Genomic DNA, 26,357 nt, shown 5'->3' with positions numbered 1-26,357 from the left:
GGCTTTGGACTCTGCACTGGGCGTGGAGCCTGCTTAAAATTCTCTCTCCCCCTTTTGGTCTACCCCCTCCAAAATAAATAAATAAAATTATCTTCTAAATGTCTACTTTCTTCCAGAAAGTATTGTTTTCAATGAAGTTGCTACTGAACAAAACAAAACCACAAATAACCTTGAGATGTACTGTGATAAGAAATGTCTCCTCCCAGACTCCACTTGCCAAAAATAAAGGGTAGTGTGAGATAACCCAAACAAGTGCAGGGAAAGGGGTGGGGGAGAAGAAGGGAGTGTCAAGAAGAGATTTAGTATATTAAATACTAAACAGCCACAGAAAATTGAATTAGTTAACTCTACAAAGGTTTCAAGAATCTCCATCACCTTAGCAACTAATAATTTACTCAAATAACTATAAAACTTAGGATTAACATAACTGTGATGAGTAACATAAATAACTGCAGATATACTTACAGTACCACCTACTATTCTTCCTAGTGGATACCATGCTCTTTCATCAAACCAATTTAAAAATTCATAGAACCCATGAGATGCAAGATGATGCGTTGATCTATAGTTAAACCTAGAGGAAAGAGGAAAAAAGGAAATGTTATGAAAGTCTGCACACTAGAAAGAAATAGTCCTATCTTTCTATTATAAATGTAAATATCTTTATATTTAACTCTAAGGCTACATACATATTTCTTTCATAGAAATTGACATTATTCTCCAAGGAATAGGCTTATACAACTTATATAAGACCAAAAACAAAGACCTCCCCCTCAAAAAAGCCATGCCAACAAAATTAATAATGCTCAAATTAACATTTGGCCATTATTTAAAGTACAGGTGGTGGTACACAGTTATACATTTGAACAAAAAAAAGGTGAGGGTACACAATTCACCATATAGTCCAACTCAATGACTCTCAAAAGATTAAGAACCACTAAGAGAAGACAGTATCAAAATGAAAGGAGCACACTTGACGTGATTGCCTCCAATCCTACAACCCTAAAAATTATAGGAATAAAGAAGAAATTATAATAGCACAAGAACAATAAGATATGTAAAATGAAGTATAAATGAACTATAAGAGCAATGCAAAACAAGAATATGACCTTCAGGAATGAGAAATTTAGTCAATGGAAGACAAAATACAAATGAGAAGAAACACACAGCATTTTTAGATAAATTTCATCAAATACAAAAATAAGCACACCCACTGGAGAAAAGTAAGCAACATGAAAGCTATGCATCAAAACAAATGGAAGAATACCATAGGAAGCAGAAACAGGACTATCTGCAGAGACTAAGACAAGCCACAGCTGACTGATAGGATGTAGTAACTGTAAATATATACACACTCAACATCAGAGCACTTAAATATATTAAGCAAATGTAGCAGATCCAAAAGCAGAAACAGACAGCAATGCAATAAATATTGGGGGACTTCGATACTTACTTTCAATACTGGATAGAACATACAAAGAGAGATAAGGCAATACTGGACTTGAACCACACTTCAGATTAATACAGAACATTCTAACAGATTAATACAGAACATTACATCTGACAGAGGCAGAACAGATATTATTCTTAGGCATGCACAGAATTTTCTCCAGAATATGTTAGGCCACAAATATGTTAGGTCACAAAACAAGTCTTAACAAATATAAGATGACTGAAATTATATCAACTATCTTTTCCAGCCACCATAGTAACACTCTAGAAATTTAAAAAAAAAAAAGTGGAAAATTCACATATGTGTGGAAATTGAAAATATTGTCCTGAACAATCAACAGGTCAAAGGAGAAATAAAAGGGACAATAAAAAATGTCTTGAGAGAAACACAGTAAGATTGCAACATAGCAAAACTTACAGAATGCATCAAAAGCAGATTTAAGAGGAAAGTTTAGAGTAATAAACATCTACATTAAAAAAAAATCTCAAATAACCTAATTTTACACCTCAAGGAACTAGAAAAAGAATAAACTATGCCCAAAGTTAGCAGAAGAAAGGAAATAAAAAGATCAGAGCAACGATAAATGAAATAAAATCTAGAAACACAAAAGAAAGGTCAACCAAACTAAGAACTGGTGTTTTTGAAGATAGGCAAAACTGACAAAACTTTGGCTAGACTAAAAGAGAGAAGACTCAGATAAATACAGTCAGAAATGAAAGGCGAGATATCATAACTGATACCACAGAAATACAAAGGATCATTAGAGACTACTATGAACAATTATATACCAACAGAGTGGACAACCTAGAAGAAATGAATAATTAAAAACATAAAGCCTACATCAAGACTGAACCAGGAAGAAATAAAAAATCTAAACAGACCAATAACAAGGAGACTGAATCAGTAATCAGAAGCCTCCCCCAAAGAAAATCCCAACAAGATGGCTTTAATGGCAAATTCTACCAAACATTCAAAGAATAACTAATGCTAATCCTTCTCAAACTCTTCCAAAAAATCAGAGACAACACTTCCAAACTCACTTCCTGAGACCAGATCTGTCCTATCAAAGTCAGATGAGGGGATGACAGGATACAAGAGTACAGGCCAATGTCCCTGATGAACATACATGTAAAAATGAAGAAAATACTAGCAAACCGAATTCAATAGCACACTCTTCAATACATCATGATCATACAGCATCATCAATAGGTATATATATCCCTGGGAGTCAAGAACAGTTCAATGTATGGCAATCAATGTGATAGACCTTATTAACAAAAATGAAGGAAAAAAAAAATCACATGATCATTTCAATAAATGCAGAAAAGGCATTTGGCAAAATTCAACCTCCTTTCACAACAAAAACTCTCAACAAATTGGGTGCAGAAGGAAGATACAGGTCTGTGATTTGACAGGTTTACACACTTCACAGCACTAACCATAGCACATATCCTCCCCAATTGTCCATAACCCCACCACTCTCTCCCCACTCTCCCCCACTCTCTCCCTACCCCCCTGAGCAACCCTGTTTGTTTTGTGAGATTAAGAGTCTCTTATGTGCAAACCATATATCTAGTAAGAGGTTAATTTCTAAAATATATAAGGAACCCATGCCACTCAATAACAACAAAAACTTCCTCAAATCAAAAACAAATCTGATTTAATAATGGAGCTGAAGAGACATTTCTCCAAAGATATACATATGGTCAACAGACATAATGAAAAGGTGCTTGACATCACTATCTACCCGGAAAATGTAAACCAAAGCCACAATGAGATACACCTCACACCTATTAGGATGGCTATCATCAAAAAGATAAGAGGTAACAAATGTCAAGGGTTTGAGAAAAGGAAACCTTGTACAGGGATGGTGGGAATATAAATCGAGATGTCCATTATGGAAAACAGTATGGAAGCTCCTCAAAAAATTAAAATGGAACTACCAGCAACCTCATTTCTGGGTATAAATCCTGAAGAAAAAAATCAGTATCTGGAAGAGATATCTGCACTCCCATGTTTACTGCAGTGTTCTTCATAATAGCAAAGATATGGAAACAACCTAAATGTCTGTCAATGGATGAATGGAAAAAAAATATAAATATATATAAGGGACTCTTATCTGCCACAAAGCAGAAAGAAATCTTGTCATTTGGTTTGTAACAACATCGATCAAACTGGAGGGTATTATATTACAAAAAAAAAAAAGCCAGACAGAGAAAGAGAAATACTATATGGTATCAATTATAAGTGGACTACTAAAAAGAAATGTTTAACTCAGTAGACGGTGGTTGCCAGGGGATGTGGGAATGGGACGACTGGGGAGATGATGGTCAAGAGGTACAAACTTTCAGTCATAACATGAACAAATTCTAAGGATTTAATGTACAATTTGGTGACTATAGTTAATAATACTATATTATATACTTGAAATTTGTTAAGTAGATCTTCAGGAACCTCATCTAAACAAAAGTAACATGAGGCAATGCATGTGTTTATTAAATTGATTTCAGTAATTATTTCACAATGTAGGTCTATCAAATCATTTTATACAACTTTGTTGATTAAATTTCAATAAAGCTGGAAAAAGTACTGCGAAAAAATTAATCCAGAAAGTTTTTCCATTTCTCTTAACTGGGAAAAAGAAACCGCATACACAACTCAATAAATTTCAGAATGCTAAGGATAATTAGAAGTCTCTGGATTTTTAACCCACATCTCCAGTCCTCTTCCTGATTTCTGTACAGGTAGCCTCCTTTACCCAAGATCCTCTCATTAACTCTAACTCTCCCCCGGTGTCAGTTACATCTGGGTCTCTTCAGTAATTATTACCAGCATGCCCAACAATTTACCAGTCTTTCTCCCTGTCTACATCAGTTTTTTTTATTTGGTTTGGTTTTGTCTTTCAATGTCACCAAGGCATCTCAAACTTAATATCCAACTACATTCATGATCAGACTCCTCCAAACATATACACACACACACACACACACACACACACACATATATATACATACACTCTGCTTTCAGGGTGTTCTACCATCTAAGTTGAAGACAAAAATCTAGATGTCATCCTTGGTAGTTCCTTCCCTCTCACGTCCTACACACAAATCATAATCAAGTTGTCATTTTACTTCTGAAATATCTCTGAAATTTATCCACTATAACTGATAACACAAAAATACAAAGATCCTAAGAGACTACTATGAACAATTATATACCAACAAACTGGAAAATCTGTCCACTCTTTCTATTCTGACACTAGCACTCTAACTCTAATTCAAGTTATCATCTTAAATAGACTATAGTGGTAGCCTCCAACTCATCTCTCTAGATCCATTTTGCCTATCTCCTAAATTTCCAATCTGTATACAGCTCAACAAAGAACATCTTTTCAAAATACAAACGTGATCATATTGCAACCTTCTGCTAAACTATTCAAAGGCTTCCCCTCATAAGTTAAAAAAAATTTTTTTTTTAAGGGAAGGAATCTCTACTTCTTAACATAAAGCCACACACACTCTAGCTTTTATATAACACTACAGTCTAATTTCATACCTTGCTATCTCCCTACTTCTCATATACAGTAGCTCCTCCCTTATCCATGAGGGGTATACTCCAAGACCCCCAGTGAATGTCTGAAACTGCAGAGAGTACAAATTCCTATATATACTACACTTTCTCATATACATACCTATGATGATAAAGTTTAACTTATAAATTAGGCACAGTTAGAGATTAACAATAATAAAACAGAATTATAACAATATACTCTAATAAAAGTAAAATGAATGTGGTCTGTCAAAATATCTTATTGTATGGAACTCATCCTTCTTATAATGATGTGAGATGATAAACTGATGTGAGGAGATAAAGTGAAGTGAATGATGTAGGCACTGTGACACAGCATTAGGCTACTGTTAACTTTCTGACAGGAGGATCATCTACAGTTGACCAGAGTTAACTGAAAACACAGAAAGTGAAATCACAGATAAAGTGGGGGACTGCTGTACCCATCAGTTCTCCATACTCACTTTGTTCCTTCCTAGGATCTTCAGACTGTTAATTCCCTCTCCCTGGATCACTAGTATCTCCCTCTTCTTAGCTTAAATAACTCGTCCTTCAAACTTCAGCACATTTCTAGGGATGTTGTTCTGAAATGGTTCAGTGTACTTCCTAGCACTTGCTAGGTACAAGTACAACTAGCACAGCTAGGTACAACTATTTTCACATTAGTTCACTTAATATTTACCTTACTAGACAAATACTCCCATTAGGATACCACTACGTCTCCAACACCTGGTACAGCATGTAACAAACAGTAGCCTCAAAAATGTTAAAAGAATAACTGATTTCATAAATATGTTTTTCAGTGGGGGTGAGATACAATCAAACTATCTTGATAGGTACCTAAAGCCAATTTTAAATGGTATCCCCAAATTAAAGACAAAGACAGATTTAACTATATACTTGCTGAGACCCAAGCCTGAAGGCATAATTAAAAAGTCAGAACAAATAAGAATGTTCATTAAGATTCTATTGAAAACCTAGTCAAGATACTTAAAAATAAACATAAACATAAGTAGAATGTGTTTAGTCCCGTTTTATCCCCAGGATCAAGTTACTCCTGGTATGCAAGATTCCCAGAACTCCCTTATGGATTCTTACATACACATTCTCTTTGATTTTCAGTTAACTTTCTCCTGCCTGAATTGTCATTTGTTTTTCTATCCATCTTCTGACTCAATTTCCAACCCATCTCTACGAAAGTTCTTCTGCATGCCCTTGTAGCTTTCATCTCTTACCTCCTGGAAGTGAAACAACAGGACTATAAAAGGCAGTACACTCATTTCACAGGGCACGTTCAGTGTTAGTCACTATTTTTTTAGACCCATTCTCATCCTTCTCCCTACACAACACACCACTCAACTAATCTAAGCCCTGTGTGACAGCTAAATTAACTATGACTATAGGAATAAATAAATAAAAAGAGGACACTCTATCCGAGAGTTCTTGCTGCTGAGTAATATTACCAACACAGGATTACCAAACTTAATTATTGCCAACAATGGTAACAATGTTTGACATTTCCATGATAACTCCTGAGGTTCAATACTTTTCATATATTTACTGGCCATTAAAATTCCTCTTGGGTAAACTGTATGTTGAAATGCTTTGCACATTTTTTTCCTAGGTGATTTGGATAAATTTTTCATAAGCTGTAATCTTTCATTCTGTGGCTTCTCTTTTCACTTGCAATGGTATTTAAAAGAACAGAAATTCCTGACATAAACCTAATTTACCAACTTTCTGCTATAGGGTTAGTGATTTCCTCCTGGTTAAAAATAAAGTCTTTTCCTATCCCAAAGTCATAAGGATACTGTTTTATTTTCTTTATGTTAACTTACAGTTTCAAATTACTTGACCTGGAACGGGTTATTTTACATGGTATGATATAGGAATTCAATTTTATTTTTATTTTCTCCTTATAAAAAATCATTTCACCATCATTTATTAAAACAACTACCTTGGGGCGCCTGGGTAGCCTAGTGGGTTAAAGCCTCTGCCTTCAGCTTCGGCTCAGGTCATGATCCCAGTATCCTGGGATGGAGGCCCCGCATCGGGCTCTCTGCTTGGCAGGAAGCCTGCTTCCCTTCCTCTCTCTGCCTGCCTCTCTGCCTACTTGTGGTCTCTGTCTGTCAAATAAATGAATAAAATCTTTAAAAAACAAAAACAAAAACTATCTTTTCTCCATTGCTCTACAATCCCACCTCCATAGTATGTTAAAGGTTCATATTGTGCAGATCTGTTTCTAGACTCTATTTTGTTAAAGTGGTCTTTATGTCTATCCTTGCATCAATAATATGTAACCTTCATTACTGAAGCTTTAAATTGTTTTCTTGATACCTGGTAGAACATTTCTTAACTGTGGTTTTATTTTGTCCTTTTGCCTTTCTATATAAATTTTAAAATAAGCCTGTCAATTCGACCAAAAAAAAAAAAAAAAGTGAGGTTTGGGCTGAAAGTCCATTAACTCCACACAGCAGGTTGGGGAGAATTAACATCTTTACAATACTCACTCTTCAAACCTATAGTTTATCTCCTTCATTTAAATCTTCTTTAAGGTCTCTCCAGAAAATGTACAACCTAACCTTAGATGTCTTGTACATCTTTGCTTAGATTTATTCCTATCTTTAATGGTATCTTCACTTAATTTTTAAAAATTCTGTTTGACATTGACAGGAAATCTCTTGATATTTTTACATTGATTTTATAACTAGAAACCCTGGAAATGCTTATTAATTCTAATAATTTATCACTTGATTCCTTCAGACTCTAAATTTGAAAATCAATAAACTTCCCTGTGACTGTTAAAAAGATGTGTCAAAGACTACTTAGCAAACTACAGGTTTTGAAAGCCCTGTTCTAAGAAGTAATAGTTTGTTCCATTTTGTTCTATCCAATTTATCAGCCCTTACAACTAACAATCTTTTCAGTTAGCAGAAAAATAGAATTTTACTTTCATTCAAAGTAAACAAAGTTAATTGAAATAGTTAAGACATACAGTATGAAATTCCAAAATGGAATAAGCTACTGCACTTCAAACTTCTGTGTTGTTTGAAATTGTATGTATATACATACAATACCAATTGTATTGTATTGGTATTGTATGTATATACATATAGTTGACATATATACACATAGATATATATTTAATTGTAATAAAATTACATACAAATAGACAAATTATTTACATAATTATACACACAAGGAATACAATACATATATATGTATTTAAAAAAACACAGGTATGTGGCTTCCAGAAGCAAGTTCTTTATCCCTATTTTCTTACTTTTCATTGTTTCCTATGGATATAGGGAAAGGCAATAATAAAATACAGTCTCTGAATACATAATATACACAATACATATATATGTAAACTTTGTCATGGAAAGTATCACACACACAATCTCATATATCCAAATTCTAGTTCTCCCCAAGGAAAACTAGGTAAACAGACAGAAAAATGATGTATTAAAGGTTGGAAATCACCAAAATAAAATGGAAATAAAAGAAGCTATCTTAACATAGTCTCAGAAAACTATCGGATTTTACATGTATCTCTTCCTTTATTTATATTGTCAAGTAACTTTCAGTATTTTAACTTCAATAAAATAATTCGTTTTGCAACAAGTATGACAAAAATGGTAACTATTAAGTACAGATGGTAGCTACATGAGATTCACTATGGTTCTACTTTTAGGTTTATGCAACATTTTCATGAGTTCTTGCAAAAATAAAAAATGCCTCTCCCAAATTTTCTCAACCCAATCTCTAGAACCAATTTTCAATTCCAATAATGTATGGAAACATGACTTTATAAAGAGAGACAAAATAATTTTCATATGGATATTTTTACTTTCTGAAAGGAGCATACTGATAATTCTACTAGTTCCCAGTAATAAGCAAACTGATGGTTTAAAGATGTAGGAAAAGGGGAGCCTGGGTGGCTCAGTGGGTTAAGCCTTGCCTTCCACTCAGGTCATAATCCTGGGATTGAGCTAGGAGCCAGCCCTGCATGGGGCTCTCCTATACTCAATATTAAAGGTTAAAAAAAAATTATGCCTCAGTCCTAAAATTAACCTATAGCTTTTCTACCTTTGAGAAGAAACCTTTGAGGGGGAGTGGGGGTGGAGGGGAAGAAGAAGAAGAAGAAATAACAGAAATCTCTGAGGTGGGCAAGGGTTTTGTATGTTTAATTAGCATTTCCAATTATCTATAAAAATATGGCAGTGTATCACACAAAAATACTAACATAAATGGAAAATGCCTAAGAATAAATTAAGAACAGTATATTGTTATCCTTAATGTTATGGCCAAACTCAAGGCACCTAATACTTACTCCCTGTGACTAGCTTTTGAAACATATGTGTAGAATTTGAACTGGAAAAGCTAAGAAAAATAAAAGCTCCTCTTAAGAAGGAAGTAAAAGACAATTTCTAGCCCAAAGACAGGCACTAAAGGTAGCACTGAAAGTAAAACACAAGTTTTCCAAGGGCCAGTTCTGCCATTCTTTTCCCTAAACCATGTTCCTTTTCTAAAACTATCTACCAAATAAATGCATACAAATAATTAAATCTTTAACTAAAGTTTGCTATTTGACATTTCTGGGGAAGGGAGGTGAGGGCAGGCGATGTTGCTCTTTCATAACACTCGTGTTAAAATGATGGTCTCCAGTAAGTGCCTGCTATAATAATTCCTACCTTTTTCCTACAGATACAAGACTGATACCGTTTTAGAAAACATAGTGAAACTGTCAGAAATCTAGAAATCAGGATTATAAAATAGATTCAAAGTACAAGTTACCAGTCTAAATACAGAGGCGATGAGAGACACAGATGTTCCACCTCCCAAGTGTTCAGTCCACAAATCTAATTTTCTTAAGACAACACAAGTCTAGTTTAGCTCAGCCTTTACAAATAAAATCTAAGAAACAGAAGAACCAATCAGAAACAGGAGAAAAGAAAGGAGAGGAAAGCAGCTTTGATCAGTGACAGTGCTAAAGAACAACAAATCCAAGTAGCAAATGAGGGAGGGAAAGGAGGGAGACAGGGCAAAAGGAGAGTGATGTGGTGGAGTACTGTACCAAGTATTATCACATCTCAACACAGTCCCCTGAAGACAGAAGCCTTGAATCACCCTAGCGGTGATTTTTTTTTTTTAATTTGCTTGGAGATAAGAAACCAGATTAACTAAACTTAAGTTTCTATCAAAAATAAGGATACATGGACTCCAAGTGAGGGCTCAGGGTTGTCCTCTATGGATAGGTAACACATCTCAATTTGATGCCATGTGTTTCAAAACCTCCCCCAAACTCCTACCTAGAACAGCATGTGCCTGGAAAGGTGGCTACTCTATACTGGGCATTAGTATGGTTTTCATTTTTGAAAGATGGAATTTTTCTTTTTCTTCCTTCCTTTCCTTTCCTTTTTTTTTTTTTAAATTCTTGAGCAACAATATACACCAGGTTTCTGCTAGGCACTAGGAACAGAGCACTAAAAAAGTCAGGCAATGTCACAGCTCTCCTGGAATTTAAGTGCAACAAACACAAACCAGGTAATTATAGACTGAAACAAGAGCTTTGGAAGAAACTAAAGGGATGAAATAGAAGAGTAAAACAGGAAGAAGAGAAAGAGGAAGGAAGGAGTAGAGACTTTTTAAAGCAAGGGGTAAGTGGAGTCATATAGTATTTGTGAGACTGTTAAGGATGGGAATAACTGGCCATTTCAAAAGGGGGGAATAAATTAAAAAGAAACACACCCACACACACGCACAAAGTCTAGATAAAGAAAAGAAAATCATAGCCAGAAAACGTTATTAAGTACTGCTTGGCTGATAATAACCATCATCATCATCTTATCACCATCATACACAATCTATAAAATGCTTTTACCAAACCCTTCAACAAATTTCACTCTCACAAAGGAGATACAAAGCAAGTGGTCCCTATCTCTGCCTCAAATTTCCCTTCTTGGCACCTTTCTTATGCTTCATATGCATGGTTGAATTGATTTAACCACTATGTGTCTCCAGATAACCATACTCTTCTCAGAATGTTATAATTTTTTAAAAAAATTTTTTATAATTTTTAAATTATATAATAAATTATAAAATAATTTTATAATTTTTTTAAAAAAGATTTTATTATTTATTTGAGAGCAAACAAATTGTTTTATGCAAACAAGCAGGGGGAAGAGCAGAGGTAGAGGGAGAGGGAGGGGTAAAGAATCTTAAGCAAGTCCAGGGCTTGATCCCAACTCAGGGCTTGATCCCAGGACCCTAAAACATGGCCTGAGCCGAAACCAAGGGTCAGATGCTTAATGGACCACCTATGCGCCCTAGTATGCAATATTTTCTAATCTTTACTTCCTCCAAAGTCTATTTCTCATCTTAAAAAGTTATATGTAAGCACGGGCACACATAATTTTTTAAAAGACTTGCAATCCCTTCTTCCTCTTCCACTATCAACACAGGCTCATTTTTTCCAATTCCTCCTCCCTTATAGGCAAGCTTGCCACATAAACGTTAAACAACTACTCTGGGACAATGTCTACTGATAACATGAAAATAATGTCTGCATATGCAATGTATCAAAAACAAATGAGAAAGGACAGGAAAATATTTTTTCTCTCAGTTTTCTCCTTCGTGGTTTTAAAACTGTTTACAAGATATAAAACAGAGAACTAAGAATTCCTATTTGACCTAAACAGGCTGTTTCACTTTTATAATACACATGGATCAAAAAGTTATTGGGTCGAAAGCGAAGTCTCAGTTCTCATGAGAAGAAAGAATGCAAGACAGACACAGGATAAGTTAGTTCTATTGTTTCTCCTGCCCATTACTGCAACATCTCCCAAGAGGTAGACAGTTTCCATTATTATCACCATCCATCAATATTTTGAACTGAACAGACTACTTATGAGATTTAAAGTTTAAGAATTTGTTTTGAATTTCTTCCTCTTTCCCATTACCAAGTATTTTCTAATTCCATAGGAATTTCAAGTATGGTTGTTTCTCATTCTTTATTGAATTTAAAAATCCCACTTTACTCTTTACACCATTTTTCATTAAATCTTTAAACAATCTTGTTACTAACAAGTCAGAAAATTATTCATATGCCCACTTCAGAAATAAAGTCTATAAAACAGCTTGTCTATGATAAGTCATTCTCCCTCCTTCCAAAGGAAAAAGAACACCAAAATTTTGTAGAGGTGGCTAATTTGAAGCTCCCTTTGGCTTTCACTCTTACTGTAATATATTACTTTAATTATCTATCTAAAAACACAATCTCCACCCTAAGTGAAGCAATAGAAATTCACCTTCTCCATTACATATGTCCAATAATGAGCTATTTCAATTTGGCTCTTTCCTTCCTAGCATCAGTCTAGGTCTTCCCTAAGAGAAAAATACTTTTCCTATTTCTTCAGCTATTGCAGCAAAAACTGCAGTACAAAAACACAAAAAGAAAAAGCACTTTCATTTTATTTATTTATTTATTTTTAAGGATGTTCTTTATTTGACAGATCACAAGTAGACAGACAGGCAGGCAGAGAGAGAGGGGGAAGCAGGCTCCCTGCTGAGCAGAGCAGGCGATGCAGGGCTCCATCCCAGAACCCTGGGATCATGACCTTAGCCAAAGGCAGAGGCTTTAACCCACTGAGCCACAAAGGCGCCCCAACATTGTTGTTGTTGTTGTTTTTCTAAAGATTTTATTTATTTATTTGACAGACAGAGATCACAAGTAGTCAGTGAGGCAGACAGAGAAAGTAGGAAGCAGGCTCCCTGCTGAGCAGAAAGCCTGATGTGGGGCTCAATCCCAGGACCCTGGGATCATGACCTGAGCCGAAGGCAGAGGCTGTAACCCACTGAGCCACCCAGGCGCCCCACCAGCACTGTCTTTTAAAGAAGGTACTGTTTTTACAGAAAAGGCCTATTTTACTAACTTCAGAATTCTACATTGTTTCCTAAAGAACATTATTTAACCACGATCAGCTTTATTAAAACGAGAAAATCTGTGCTACTATATAAAAGGTTGGCTCTGTCCTAAGGAAGACCATCTGAATACCAAAATTGCAAATAAAACACAATTCACCAAAGCACCGCAAGATGTATATTGTAATTTCCATCCCTGAAGCTGACCTCTGTTCGTTTTTCTCTTCTCGTTTAATACTTACTTTTCTACTCTATCTCATGCTTTAGAATAATTTTTTATTGCCCTCATAAATATCTTAAGATAAATTTACCAAAGATAAATTTGCTATGTTTGATCTTTATAGATTATGATCCAGTAAACGAACTTCTGAAATTGTCAGAAAGAATCATGGAGTTTCCTCAGTAACATATATTTCACATGTTCTCTTTAGAGAAAACACAGTATTTCTACACTAACACTGTGAATTGTGCCTTCATTTGGAACCCTGGATTTTTACATACCAGGGCAACAACATATAGGACAGGTGAGTGATAGGCTTTCCTCTTATAAATGGGTGATGGATGACTACAGTAAGATATGGGGGAAAAATCAGCATGATGCCTAAACTACAGTTTTAAGTACATAAAGAGTCTGAAAATTCATTCTCTTACAAGTGTCACATGCCCTTAAATCTTTTGGATGAAAAAAACTGAGTGCCAGAGACAGATTTTCTTAATCATGATGCTCCAAACTGCTCCAAATGCTCAATGTCAAAGCTTGGTCTTCACTGTTCTCTTTCCACTATTACCTCTCCTCTTTCCTTCATCCATTTCCTGAACTTTGACTACAACATATGGTAAGTACACAATTCCTTTTTCTAAATTCTAAATCTATATATTGAATAGCCTACATGAGTAACAACTATGTAGACGTCTCCACAGATAGGATATTCAACATACCTAAATTGAACTCATCATTTACCCTGCCCTCTACTATTAAAGTAGTTCTTGGGGTGCATGAGTGGCTTAGTTGGTTGTACAGCTAACTCTTGATTTTGGCTGATGTCATGATCTCAGGGTAGTGAGATAGGGCCCTGCAGGGCTCTGAGCTGGGCTCTGAGCCTACTTAAGATTCTCTCTCACTCTCTACCTCCCTTACTCTAAAAACATTATTTTTTTTTTTTTTAAAGATGCTTTCTCTCTTAGTTAAAATGTTACCATTATCACTGGTATCTATTTGGGAATCATAAAATCCTCACTCCCTATACCAAGCTCTTAAATTCCCCTCATTAAAGCTCTCTTCATATTTTATCTAGACTACTTCATTTTTCTTCTTACAGACTTCCTAGCTTCTGGTATTTCCTTCTGACCTTAGAATTCATCCCATCCACAACAGAAAAATTTCTAAAATGATTATACCAATCCTTCAACTGTTTCCCAAAATCTACAGGATAAAGTCCTAATGTTTTTAAGACTCCCTTCCCTATCCCTACCCTGAAATGGCTCCTCCCTACTTCTTTCTCACCTTATATATCTCAACTTCAGGTTTTTCACTAAATAAATACTATTCATCATTTTTCATGCTTCCATATCTGTGCACAAGCTGTTGTTACCTGAAGAGAAAATCCTCCTTTAGTATCCTCCCACACTTATCTTCCTTTTTTAAAAAAAATTTTTTTTTAAAGATTTTATTTATTTATTTGAGAGAGAGAGAGTGAGAGTGAGAGAGCATGAGCGAGGAGAAGGTCAGAGAGAGAAGCAGACTCCCCGTGGAACTGGGAGCCCAAAGCGGGACTCGGAACTCCGGGATCATGACCTGAGCCAAAGGCAGTCGTCCAACCAACTGAGCCATCCAGGCATCCCCCAACACCTATCTTTCAAGACCTAACTCAAGACACCACTTTCTAAGCTTTAACTATCCTTTTCAGATTAAGAACTGGCACTTCCCCTTTAAACCTTTATCTTGCACTTTTCATTTTGTCTTTTTCAAAACAACACACTAAACAGCATTAATTTACTATTAGTAGGTCCCAACCTAAGTAAATAATAACAACAAACAGTGAACACTTAATAAGTAATTATGAATTATACACTGTTCTAAGTACCTTAATTTGTATTAATTTAATCTTCATGACAACTTACTGATAGAGGTATTAATGTCATTCCCAATTCACAAATGAGAAGACAAATGAAGAGGTTAAGTAACTTGCTCACGGTCATTCAACTAATGAATAGCAAAGCTATTCACTTGATTTGATCTTTAGGCAAAGATAAATGAATTACTCTTCTTACCCCTAGCACCAAGCACAGTACCTCACATGTAGTAAGTTCAACAGATGTTAAACTTCCTCTGAACATTTTACATATGATCCAATTTTAAAACATTTTATGCAAATGTCCTGAGTTAAGTAAGTTAGTGCTAATATGAAGTTATGAGTTGTATAAAATATTTTAACTCCCACTCTAAGGTAAATTATTCTTTCTATAAAAATATACTATTCAGGTATAAAAATAGTGTAACCGATTAAATTTTCATGTGTGAACACTCCGTATACTGGAGTCAATGCATTTGGGTCCCTTTTTATGTTCTGGCCTTTAAAGCCTTTCATCACTTATAAAACTATTCAGTATTGTATGCAGAAATGAAAAACATCTGCTGCAACAAAAAGAATTTCTGTTCCACGTCTTCTTTTTTTTCTTTTTTAGTTCCGATAAAGAATTTGACTTCCATAATTACCAATTTCAGCACTTGATCTGGCCCTATCCTAAGACTATCCATACCATGTTTCTCACTATATCCTAGCAATGGGGGCCTTATTTTGCCCCTTCAACGTGCCAAGGTGTTCCTGCTTGGAGGGATGCTCTTAATTCAGATCCTCACCGATAGTCAGTTCCTTGTGATTTTGATCTTAGCTTAAATATCACCTCAAAAAGGCCTCTTCACTTCCATATCTACAGTGGTAGTCATAAAGCCACATACCAGACACTAGCTACCATATTATTTTTTTTTCATAGCCTTTATCACAACTGAAATTATCTAGATCTTTGTTTCCATGTTTACTTGCCAGAAAATAAGTTCCACTACAACAGAGACTCCTATATATATTCCTAATCCTTGATACTGTGCCTGGCAGTTATCACACAATAACTATTTATTAAAAATGAGTTAAATGTTGAATGTACCACTAGTACTAAAAGCTTTTGCAATCAAAGCCTATAAAATTTTTTTAAAATCCTAAAATCTGAAAAACATCTTAATTTATCCTCTTCTTATTCCACAAAAATAAGTAATTAAGGTAACAAGAAAGATAAAGGACAAGAGAAGGGTAGATATAAAAATTGAAGACTACATAAAACACACAAAAATGTAGGTCATAAGGGCCTATGAGTTTAAAAACTAAATCTAACTTCATTTCCCAGGAATCAAAGCCAAATAGGAGGGAGCACCAGGCTGGCTCAGTCGGTAGATCATGTGACTCTTCATCTCAGGGTCATGAGTTCAAGCTCCACGTTGGATGTAGAGCTTACTTAAAAAAAAAAAAAAAAAAAATCCATGCTCTTTAGCTACAATACTAAAATCTATTTGTTAAACTAAAATAGAATACAGATATCAAAATGCAGCAACTCTAACATGAATTTTCTGAATTTTTGCAATATGCTATTATATCTTTTTACAGGTTTTTATAGCTAGGTACCACCTCAAGGATAAAAGCAACAAGATCAGAAATAGGAGTCAAGACAGAATAAGTTATCAGATGACAGATAAGATAGTATGCAGCCACACTGTCTCAGATTTTGATATTTCTAAAAATCTTGCCAAGTATACATTTCCCCCACAAAACTGGTATAATAAGTAAGAACGGGCATTTCTGACCAGAGATTCCATATTAAAAAAAAAAAAATCAGGTTTACTAAAGGAAGTATTTCTTCTTCATCATTCTTATACTCCTATCTGGGATGGTTTGGAACACAGAAGCACAGAGGACAGTTATTATGATTTAGTTCTACAACCAAAAAGGTCATAAACACATGGGCGCCTAGGTGGCTCAGTGGGTTAAGCCGCTGCCTTCGGCTCAGGTCATGATCTCAGGGTCCTGGGATCGAGTCCCGTATCGGGCTCTCTGCTCAGCAGGGAGCCTGCTTCCCTCTCTCTCTCTGCCTGCCTCTCCATCTGCTTGTGATATCTCTCTTCAAATAAATAAAATCTTTAAAAAAAAAAAGGTCATAAAAACAGTCAAAACAACAATGAAGACATGAAGAGAACCAACAGAGACATCAAATATATTTTCACAGTATTCAGTACATGTAAACACTCAATATGAAAGAATTAGTTGTCGACCTTAAGAGTTGGTTGTTTCTGAAAAGTTGGCAAAAGCATGGACTGGCAATGAAAAAAGCCTTAAAAAACAAAACACAAACAACAACAACAACAACAAAACCCTCAGAGATTGAGATAGGTTTTTAATTTTTCTGGGTGAGAGTCTGAGAATCTGATGAAAATACGGATTCTCTGACCAGAAGAATGTGCATAAAACTTGTGCAGAATTTAAACTTAATTTTAGAGGATCCCCAACACATTAAGTCATATTAGAAAGGCATTTCTTTTCAGCACTGAAAAACTGCTGTGAGTTACAGCAGTTCAAGAGTTTGGAAAAAACTACACGGGTGATCCACTAAAGTAGCTTTGGGAAATCAAGACAATACTTATTTTTCAGCCATTAAATCATTTAAAACAGTATTATTTTAATAAGGGAAAAATAATATTTTAATAAGGGAAAAAAATAATAAAATAAAAATAAAAAAATAATATCCATAAAGGATAACACTAGTTGGACAAAGTGCTATGTAATTATCTAGTTCTCTTTCAAATTACTCTGGTGCCTAAGGCTTTCTGTACTAGAAGGAAAATAATAGGTTATCTTTTTTTTGCCCAATCTCAAAACATTGAGAGGACAAAAAGAGATTCAGGAGAAAACAGGATTAATATTTAGTTTTCATTTGTTTTAGAGGAATAAAATAAATGTCACATTTATAAAAAAAGATTGGCTTTTTAAATTTTGGTATATAAATACAGCACTGTGATATCTCAAACTGTGGCTGGCAAAGCTGTAATTGGAGCAAGATTACCAACACTTAAACAGATGTCTTTTGTGCATCCTAGAGCAGAAAAAGCTAGGAGCTACATAAAGAAGAACGCCGAATATAAGATTCTGTTATACTGCAAATATTTTTCTTGAAAATGCAACCATAAAGTTTAGATACCAACTTATGAAGAAATCAGAGTTCACAAATAACTTTTTCCTCAGAGCCGAAAAGCCTGGGCACTATGCATACAAGTCCACAATTCTAAGAACCAAGGCAAATTTGGTCTGTGACCTCATAAAGCTGACAATCTTTGATAATCTGACAGGAGGGACAGGTAATAAATGCAATCAAGCAGAGAAAGGAAAGAAGGGATACAAAAGGACATCTAAGACTTTTCCAAAGAGTAATTTATATTAAGCATTAAAATATACTGATCTTGGGGCACCTGGGTGGCTCAGTGGGTTAAAGCCTCTGCCTTCAGCTCAGGTCATGATCCCAGGGTCCTGGGATTGGGCCCCACATCAGGAAAGCAGGGAGCTTGCTTTCCTTCCTCTCTCTCTGCCTGCTTCTCTGCCTACTTGTGATCTCTGTCAAATAAATAAAACACAATCTTTAAAATATATATATATATATATATATATATATATACACACACACACACACACCCCGATCTTACATGTTTGAATCAATGAGTTTTGACAATTTTATATATACCATCTATCATAACTATCACCCAAAACGTTCCCATGTGAACCTCTCCTGTCACTTCTCCCTCCTAAACACTTAGAATTCTTTCACCATAGATTCATTTTGTTCTTAGATTTCATATAAATATAGCATAGGGGTGCCTGGGTGGCTCAGTCAGTTCAGTGGCTCTTGGTTCTGCTCAGGTCATCAACTCAGGGTCATGAGATCCAGCCCCACATCAAGCTCTGTGCTCTTTGCTCAGTGGGGAGACTGCCTGAGATTCTCTCCTTCTCCCTACCCCCACCCTGCATTGCTCAAGTGCTCTCTCAAAAAACAAAACAAAACAAAAAAAACCTTAAAATAAATTAATAAATATAGATCTTAGATTCTACTTTCAATAAGTGTTTTTTTTTTTTTTCATTCAACATATTTTTGAGATTCATCATGTAGCAGCAGTTTGTTCTTTTTATTACTGGGTAGTATTCCATTTCATGAATACAATAAATTCTGTCTTAAGGACATATGTTTTTATTTCTTTGGATAAATATTTAGCAATTCCACTTTCTTTGAATAAATACTGAGCATTCCATTCAATAACTACTCTTAGGTTATAGAGTACACATATATTTAAAAACATTAAACAGTTCTCCAAAGTAGGTGTACCATTAATACTTAATACTTCGACCAGTAATGCATACTTCCAATCAAGGTTTTTTGTTTTTTTTTTCCTTTTTTTAATGGGCCTACATGCACTGTGCTAAGTATTGGACAAACAGAACACACATGTCCCACAAAGCTCCCTCATGGAACTTAACTGACATGTGTCTTAAATCTGGATGGATTATTGAGCAAAAAGGCAGAAAAGAACAGAAGTGTTTTAGAAAGAAGAGCATGTCAAGAGCTGAAAAAAATGCACATAAGTTATCTTCATAATAGTAACAGGAAATAAAACTAGATCAAGTTTTGTGATGTCAAGATTATGCTAAAAAATGAGAAAACCACCTAGGAAGAGTAAATTGTAAAAAGACCAGTTAAGTCCTAAAGAGGTAATTATGTTTATCAGATGCTCTTATGGCATCACAGGTCTTCAGAATATTGGTTATTCTTAAGGGTTTCAAGTCTATCTCTCCCTCAGAGTAGAATCATGTCTATTTGGGCTCATACCATTGTTATCTACAACACCCTGGCAAATAGGTAACATTAAGGGATGTGAAAGGTTTATCAAAGGTGTCTATATTAATTTTCTTTAAAAATTTTCTTTTTTTCATGTATCAAGTTTTTTTTTTTTTTTAGATTATTTATTTATTTGACAGAGAGAGATCACAAGTAGGCAGAGAGGCAGGCAGAGAGAGAGAGGAGGAAGCAGGCTCCCTGCCGAGCAGAGAGCCCGATGCGGGACTCGATCCCAGGACCCCGAGATCACAATCTGAGCCGAAGGCAGCGGCCCAACCCACCGAGCCACCCTAGGCGCCCATGTATCAAGGTTTTAACAGTGTTGGGTTCTCATCTGGAGACTCATTCAGGGAATGAACTGACTTCCAAGCTCACTTAGGTTGCTGGCAGAATATCTTCTTGAGGCTATGGGACCAAGGGCCCTGGTTTCTTGCTGGCTGTTGGTTGGAGCCTCTTAAGAGGCTTTCTGCAATTCCTTGTACATGGACTCCTCCAACAAGGCTGCTTACTTCATAGGCTAGCAAGGAGTCTCTGGTACAAGTCAACTAGCAACACAGTCTTACATAACATAATCATGGAAGCTACGTTCCCACCACCCTAGACTTTGCCCATCACTCTACTTTTCAAAGGCTATCAGCAGGCTACTTTGAAAATAATACATTCTGTGAAAAGATTCATATAGTCAATTATGACTCTGAGTCTTTTTGCAAAGTATAGTATTAACATTTTACAAAATTGGCCAAGTTAACATACATTCACCTAATAAGGGAGAAGGCAACTAGTTCACCAACAGAAATGACCAATTATGGATGCCTATGTAAGTGTAAGAGAATCAAGAAATAAAGGAAAGGACAGAATTCCACAAAGAAAAAATAAAAATAGAAGTAAAAAGCAAAGTATCAGAACACCAATGATTATATCTAGGATTAAAAGTTTTCTGTTCCTTCTCCTTTACCCTGTCACTAGGTACACTCTCAGGCTACAAAGTACCAGATTTACCTAAATCCCACTAGTTGAGAGACTACATATATACCCCAAATTCAGCACTATTGGGAATAGAGAACAACAAAGGTAAAGTACAAAGCAGCTAAGGCCGGGGCGACTGGGTGGCTCAGTGGGTTAAAGCCTCTGCCTTCAGCTCAGGTCTTGATCTCAGGGTCCTGGGATCGAGCCCCACTTCGGGCTCTCTGCTCAGCGGAGAGCCTGGTCCTCCTCTCTCTCTGCCTACTTGTGATCTCTGTCTGTCAAATAAATAAATAAATCTTAAAAAAAAAAAAAAAAAGCAGCTAAGGCCACCAGCTCAAGTTGGCATTTCAATCTACCATTTATTGTTCCTGCCATCTAGTGGCAGGATCAAAAACAAAAGCATACCCAGACTGACAGGCAGGTATACCTGGGAGGCAAAAAACACCAGTTTATTAGAACTACTATAACAAACAATCTAAACCCAGTCCTACTACATCTACATATAAATACCATCTAGGTAACACATTAAACACATTGCTAATTTTATTACTTAAACAACGAAAACTCATGCAAGGATATATTCAAGCCAAGTAGGGTAAGAGATTCATCAGTGTTTAACTAGAGCAAAACAAGAAAATTTAAAAGAACTACTAATGATACAGAATAAAGATATCTTTTTTTTTTTTAACTCTTTTACTTTTACTAGGTCAATTCTGAAGTTTGTAAAGACCTATGAACACACAGATTGAACACTACCAGGACACCAGATCACCTACTCATTTATATACAAGCAGCTCCAACTGGGTCTTTTTTTTTTTTTTTTTGACAGAGAGAGATCACAAGTAGGCAGAGATGCAGGCAGAGACAGAGGAGGAAGCAGGCTCCCTGATGAGCAAAGAGCCTTACTCGGGGCTCAATCCCAGGACCCTGAGATCATGACCTGAGCTGAAGGCAAAGGCTTTAACCTACTGAGCCGCCCAGGCGCCCCCAGCTCCAACTGGGTCTTAAGACTACCACATTAACCTCTCTGCTCTTAAAACTGATGGATGAGTCACAATGATTCAAGATCTCTCCTAAGCAGAGTTCATTTATCAGATGGACAAACTACCTATTTTTCTATTTGAGCAATATATGGTAAAAACAAAAAAACAAAACAAAACCAACGGTTGGGACGCATGGGTGGCTCAGTCCATTAAGCACCTGCTTTTAGCTCAGGTCATGATCCCAGGGTCCTGGGATCCAGTCCCACATCCAGCTCCTTGCTCAGCAGGGAGCCTGCCTCTTCCTCTGCCTGCTGCATCCCCTGCCTGTGCTCAGTCTCTCTCTGACAATAAATGAAATCTTTAAAAAAAAAAAAAGTTTGTTCCAAAGCTGATACTTTGGCAGACTTTTTTGAGCTTCTCTCTGTACCTTCCCACTTAAGATGAGATGCATTACAGCAGTTCGAGATAATCAAACTCCTAAGAACAGAGCAAAACTTCACCCAAACACATTATTAATTGAAAACAAGATTGGGGGTGGTGCCTGGGTGGCTCAGTGGGTTAAGCCTCTGCCTTCGGCTCAGGTCATGATCTCAGGGTTCTGGGATTGAGCCCCGAATCAGGCTCCTTGCTCCATGGGAAGCCTTCACCCTCTCTCACTCCCCATGCTTGTGTTCCCTCTCTTGCTGTATATCTGTCAAATAAATAAAATCTTAAAAACAAAAAACAAGATCCATGTTACAGTTCTATCTCTTATTGCCTTAACTGACTGTGACAGCTATCAATTTTCTTAAGTATTCATTTGAAAAATGAGAGTCTACTCTGTTTATAAAGGGCACTAAATAAACTAATTGGAAAAAAGGAAAGGACAATGAAAAGTTAGCACCAAAAAATTACATAAAAATAACAGACTGATAAAAGTATTTTAATGCCATTCAAAATATCTGAAAAAATTCTAGGATCACATATAAAATAGCAGATTTGGGGTACCTAAGTGGCTCATCAGTTAAGCATCTGACTCTTGATTTTGGCTAAGGTCATGACCTCAGGATCCTGAGATTCAAGCCCCATGCTGGGCTCTGCACTCAGTAAAGAGTCTGCTTGGGATTCTTTCTTTCTTTCTCCCCTCACTGTGCCTCTCCCCACTAGTGCATTTGCTCTCTCAAATAAATAAATTTTAAAAAGAAATAAGATAATGGTTTGATAAATTAAAACTATCCAATGTTATTTTTTGCTTAGTTAAATCCAATATATCTAAAACACCTGGGCAAAAGTCAAGAGCTTCACACACCTGGCATGTATTCTCTTTCTCTCCACGTAGCACACATACATGCGTATGTAATACATATTTAGGTCAGACACACATTCATGTGTTATAGAAAAAAGATCTCCAACAAACATATATATAAACCTATCATATTTATACTTATTATATATCTACTTATTGATAGTATATAATTACATTATACTATACAAATAAAATTTCCAAATAAGCATTATAAATATGTAGTATGTTACATATATTTAAGTCAGGACATATATTCATATTCTACAGAAATAAGATTTCCAACTAACAACCATTAAGTATCCATTGTATGGAACACTTAATTGTTTTTAAAAAATCCTATAGTAATTCCTAATTAAATATGGTAAACACTGGATTAAAGAAAATTAACAATGTATTCAAGAACATCTGAACTTTTAACATGCTAATATGTATTATAAACAAATGGATGGGATCTGCAGTTTTTCCAAATTTAAATTAGCAGAATTTGTTTCGAACTGCATTCCTGGGATATGTATTCTGCAGAACGTTTATGGCAACCACTTTAACAAATAGTTTTTATGAATTCTATGTTCTCTTCTAGGTATAAGTTCATTCTGTGTTCCAGAGAAACCAGAAGTTATTCCATTTACTTAGTTTTTAATCAGTTAACTTTTCAAACATAAAATACCAGCAAACATAACTCAAGAAGGGGCTAAGAGGGGCGCTTGGGTGGCTCAGTGGGTTAAGCCCCTGCCTTCGGCTCAGGTCATGGTCTCAGGGTCCTGGGATCGAGTCCCACATCGGGCTCTCTGCTCAGCAGGGAGCCTGCTTCCTCCTCTGTCTCTCTCTGCCTGCCTCTCCATCTACTTGTGATTTCTCTCTGTCAAATAAATAAATAAAATCTTTAAAAAAAAAAAAAAAAAAAAAGAAGGGGCTAAGAAAGAATGAACAGTTTTCTCTTCTCATTTGAAAGGGGTTGAAGGAAAGAGAGAGAAAATACTGAACTATATGAAAACTTTGGTATCCTTCACATATCTAAAGTAACTTTAGCTTTAGCAATTTCTATAAAATAACATGTATTAAACTCCTCAGAGATTAGCATGTTTGGGGTATACTCTATTTTAAAATGTGTTTTTTGTAAGAATTACAAATGTTGCAAATGCATTTACTGAATTTTAAATGGACTTACCCTCTTCTGTCCCCCTTTTCTTTTTTACAAATGGTGTTACATTATGTTCAACTTGGTGCAATCTGACATTAGCTTTTTGCCAAATTACTGCACTTGATACCTATATTTTGTCATGGTAATACTGTATTATTATTACTGCCAGTACATTATACTTTAGTTTACTTCTTGAGGAAGGTAACTAATTCTAATGCATGACACTGAAAGTGGAAGAATCTGGGGCAGGAAAGAATAAAAATGAGTAAAAGGCTTGATCATACAGTAGCTGGTATTTCAGGTAGATAAGGTTTCCGAGACAAAGTCTAAAGATGCTCTGTATTCCTTTACTTGTCAAAGAACTCCTCCAAAAAATCAGAAGTATTATTATGACTTTCATTTGTCTTTGAATCTTAGATTCAAGAAATCTGAAGGGACTTGAAAATAAGTCATGCTCCCTGAAGCACTGCTTTTACACCAGAGAGCTGTACTGAAGTGTCGGTCTTCAACATACAGAACTGTAATGATGGGGAACTTTTACACAGAATAATCTTCCTCATTTGAGAGCTGGGAAGTGTCTACAAATTTATTTCTGTGCATTTTGTATTTGTTCAGACATAATAGAAAGTTGTCTCATTTTATTTAAAGCCTTGAATTACGGAATTCAGAATTGTTCGTATTATTTTCAGTTTTAAAGCAACTCACTACACTCAAAGCCTGAAAGTGTGCTTCTTAAAGTACATAAAGCAAATATTTGAATACTGGTTGTGATTCTCTGGCTTCTATTATTTTGAAAAAAATATTCTGACCACAACATTTTAGAAACTTAATTTCCATGATAAAGCTTGGAGGTGGGATTAGCCAAGAAAATCTCAAATATCTGCCAATTCCTTACCACTGTCTTCCGAGATCTCCAGCATACCCTCAAAAGAACTAGCCTGGCTATCAAAAACTCAAGTTTTGAAATGTGTTGGCAGATAGTGACTGACTGATCCAACTGAATAATTTAGTGGGGAAAAAACTGTCAAGTATGGGTATAGGCAAGACACGACTAGAAAAAACTTGGGAGATGAATGTACTAGTTCTGTCACTCTGGCCAAGTCACTTAGCACTTTACCAAAAATATTATAATAGGCCATAAGTGGATAAAAAATACTTCTAAGTTTTTCCAAGCCTCAGTCTTTTGGAAGTGGAAGGGTATAATAAGTAGATGGATGGAGCATCATGCCATTTCATAATTGTACACATTTGTACCTGCTATTTTTAAAACCAAAAATACCACCTGAGGCTTCTGACTTCACAAAGTATTCTCTCAATACACTAAGCAGTACTTCCTTTTCTCATCTGTAAAACAGCGAATAAAATATCTTACAGTGCTTAAGGACCATTAAGCCACAAAAAGCATTAAAATTTGCAACAAATTTAACCTAGACTTAGTATCCCTCCCCCCAAATACAAAGTAACCGAGTTAAAAAAACAAAACTGACCAGAGACACAAACATAAAACATAAAAGCACAAAGTCTTCTGTGAACGACAGAAGAAATAAAAATGATACACACAATATGGTAACCAGTCTCCAAAGACTGTCCGAAATAATTCTGTCCCTACCAGACTCTCTGATAGACCTGTGTCTACTTTGAACAATAAAATATACTGGAAGTGACACTGATCATTCCATGCCTACCCCTTAATTGGAAAAGCAGCTTTCTTGCTCTTGGAATGCTTTCTTAGAATTCAGCTGCCATGCTGTGAGGCAGCCTAAGCAGCCACATGAAGGAGCTAAAAGCTGCAGCTGAGCTCCCAATCAAGACTCCAGAGGACTCTTAAGCCTCCTAGCCCCAGCTTACTGTAGCCTGTTGAGCCTCCAGATGACTGTAATCATCCCAGCATCACAGCTGAAATCACGAAGCAGAAAAAACTCCCATTCCACCCACAGAATTGTGAAACACTGAAATGCTTTTTGTCACCAAGTTTTGAGGTGGTATATTATATTTTTATGAATTGAAATAAAAATTACCACAAAATTCCGAGGTATACACTCCAGCAACCATCCACACATATGCATGCATCCGAAAATAGTTTTTAGTGTTCACAGCAGCATTATTCATAAAACC

The 26,357-nt window shown here is 35.7% G+C and overlaps 1 protein-coding gene across 1 annotated transcript in view; it reads right to left on the bottom strand.

Annotated features, from left to right (window-relative positions):
* STT3B (STT3 oligosaccharyltransferase complex catalytic subunit B) overlaps positions 1–26,357 on the bottom strand; it is a 96,392-nt gene that overhangs the window by 54,831 nt on the left and 15,204 nt on the right. Inside the window, exon 2 of the mRNA XM_044252617.1 lies at positions 466–574. Coding sequence (XP_044108552.1) covers positions 466–574 — 109 coding nt within the window. The remainder of the gene's footprint in view (positions 1–465; positions 575–26,357) is intronic.

Source organism: Neovison vison, chromosome 6 (assembly GCF_020171115.1).
Source record: "Neovison vison isolate M4711 chromosome 6, ASM_NN_V1, whole genome shotgun sequence".
Classification (NCBI taxonomy): domain Eukaryota; kingdom Metazoa; phylum Chordata; class Mammalia; order Carnivora; family Mustelidae; genus Neogale; species Neogale vison.
Note: the sequence above shows the minus strand (reverse complement) of the source record. Positions and strands in the feature narration are given on the sequence as shown.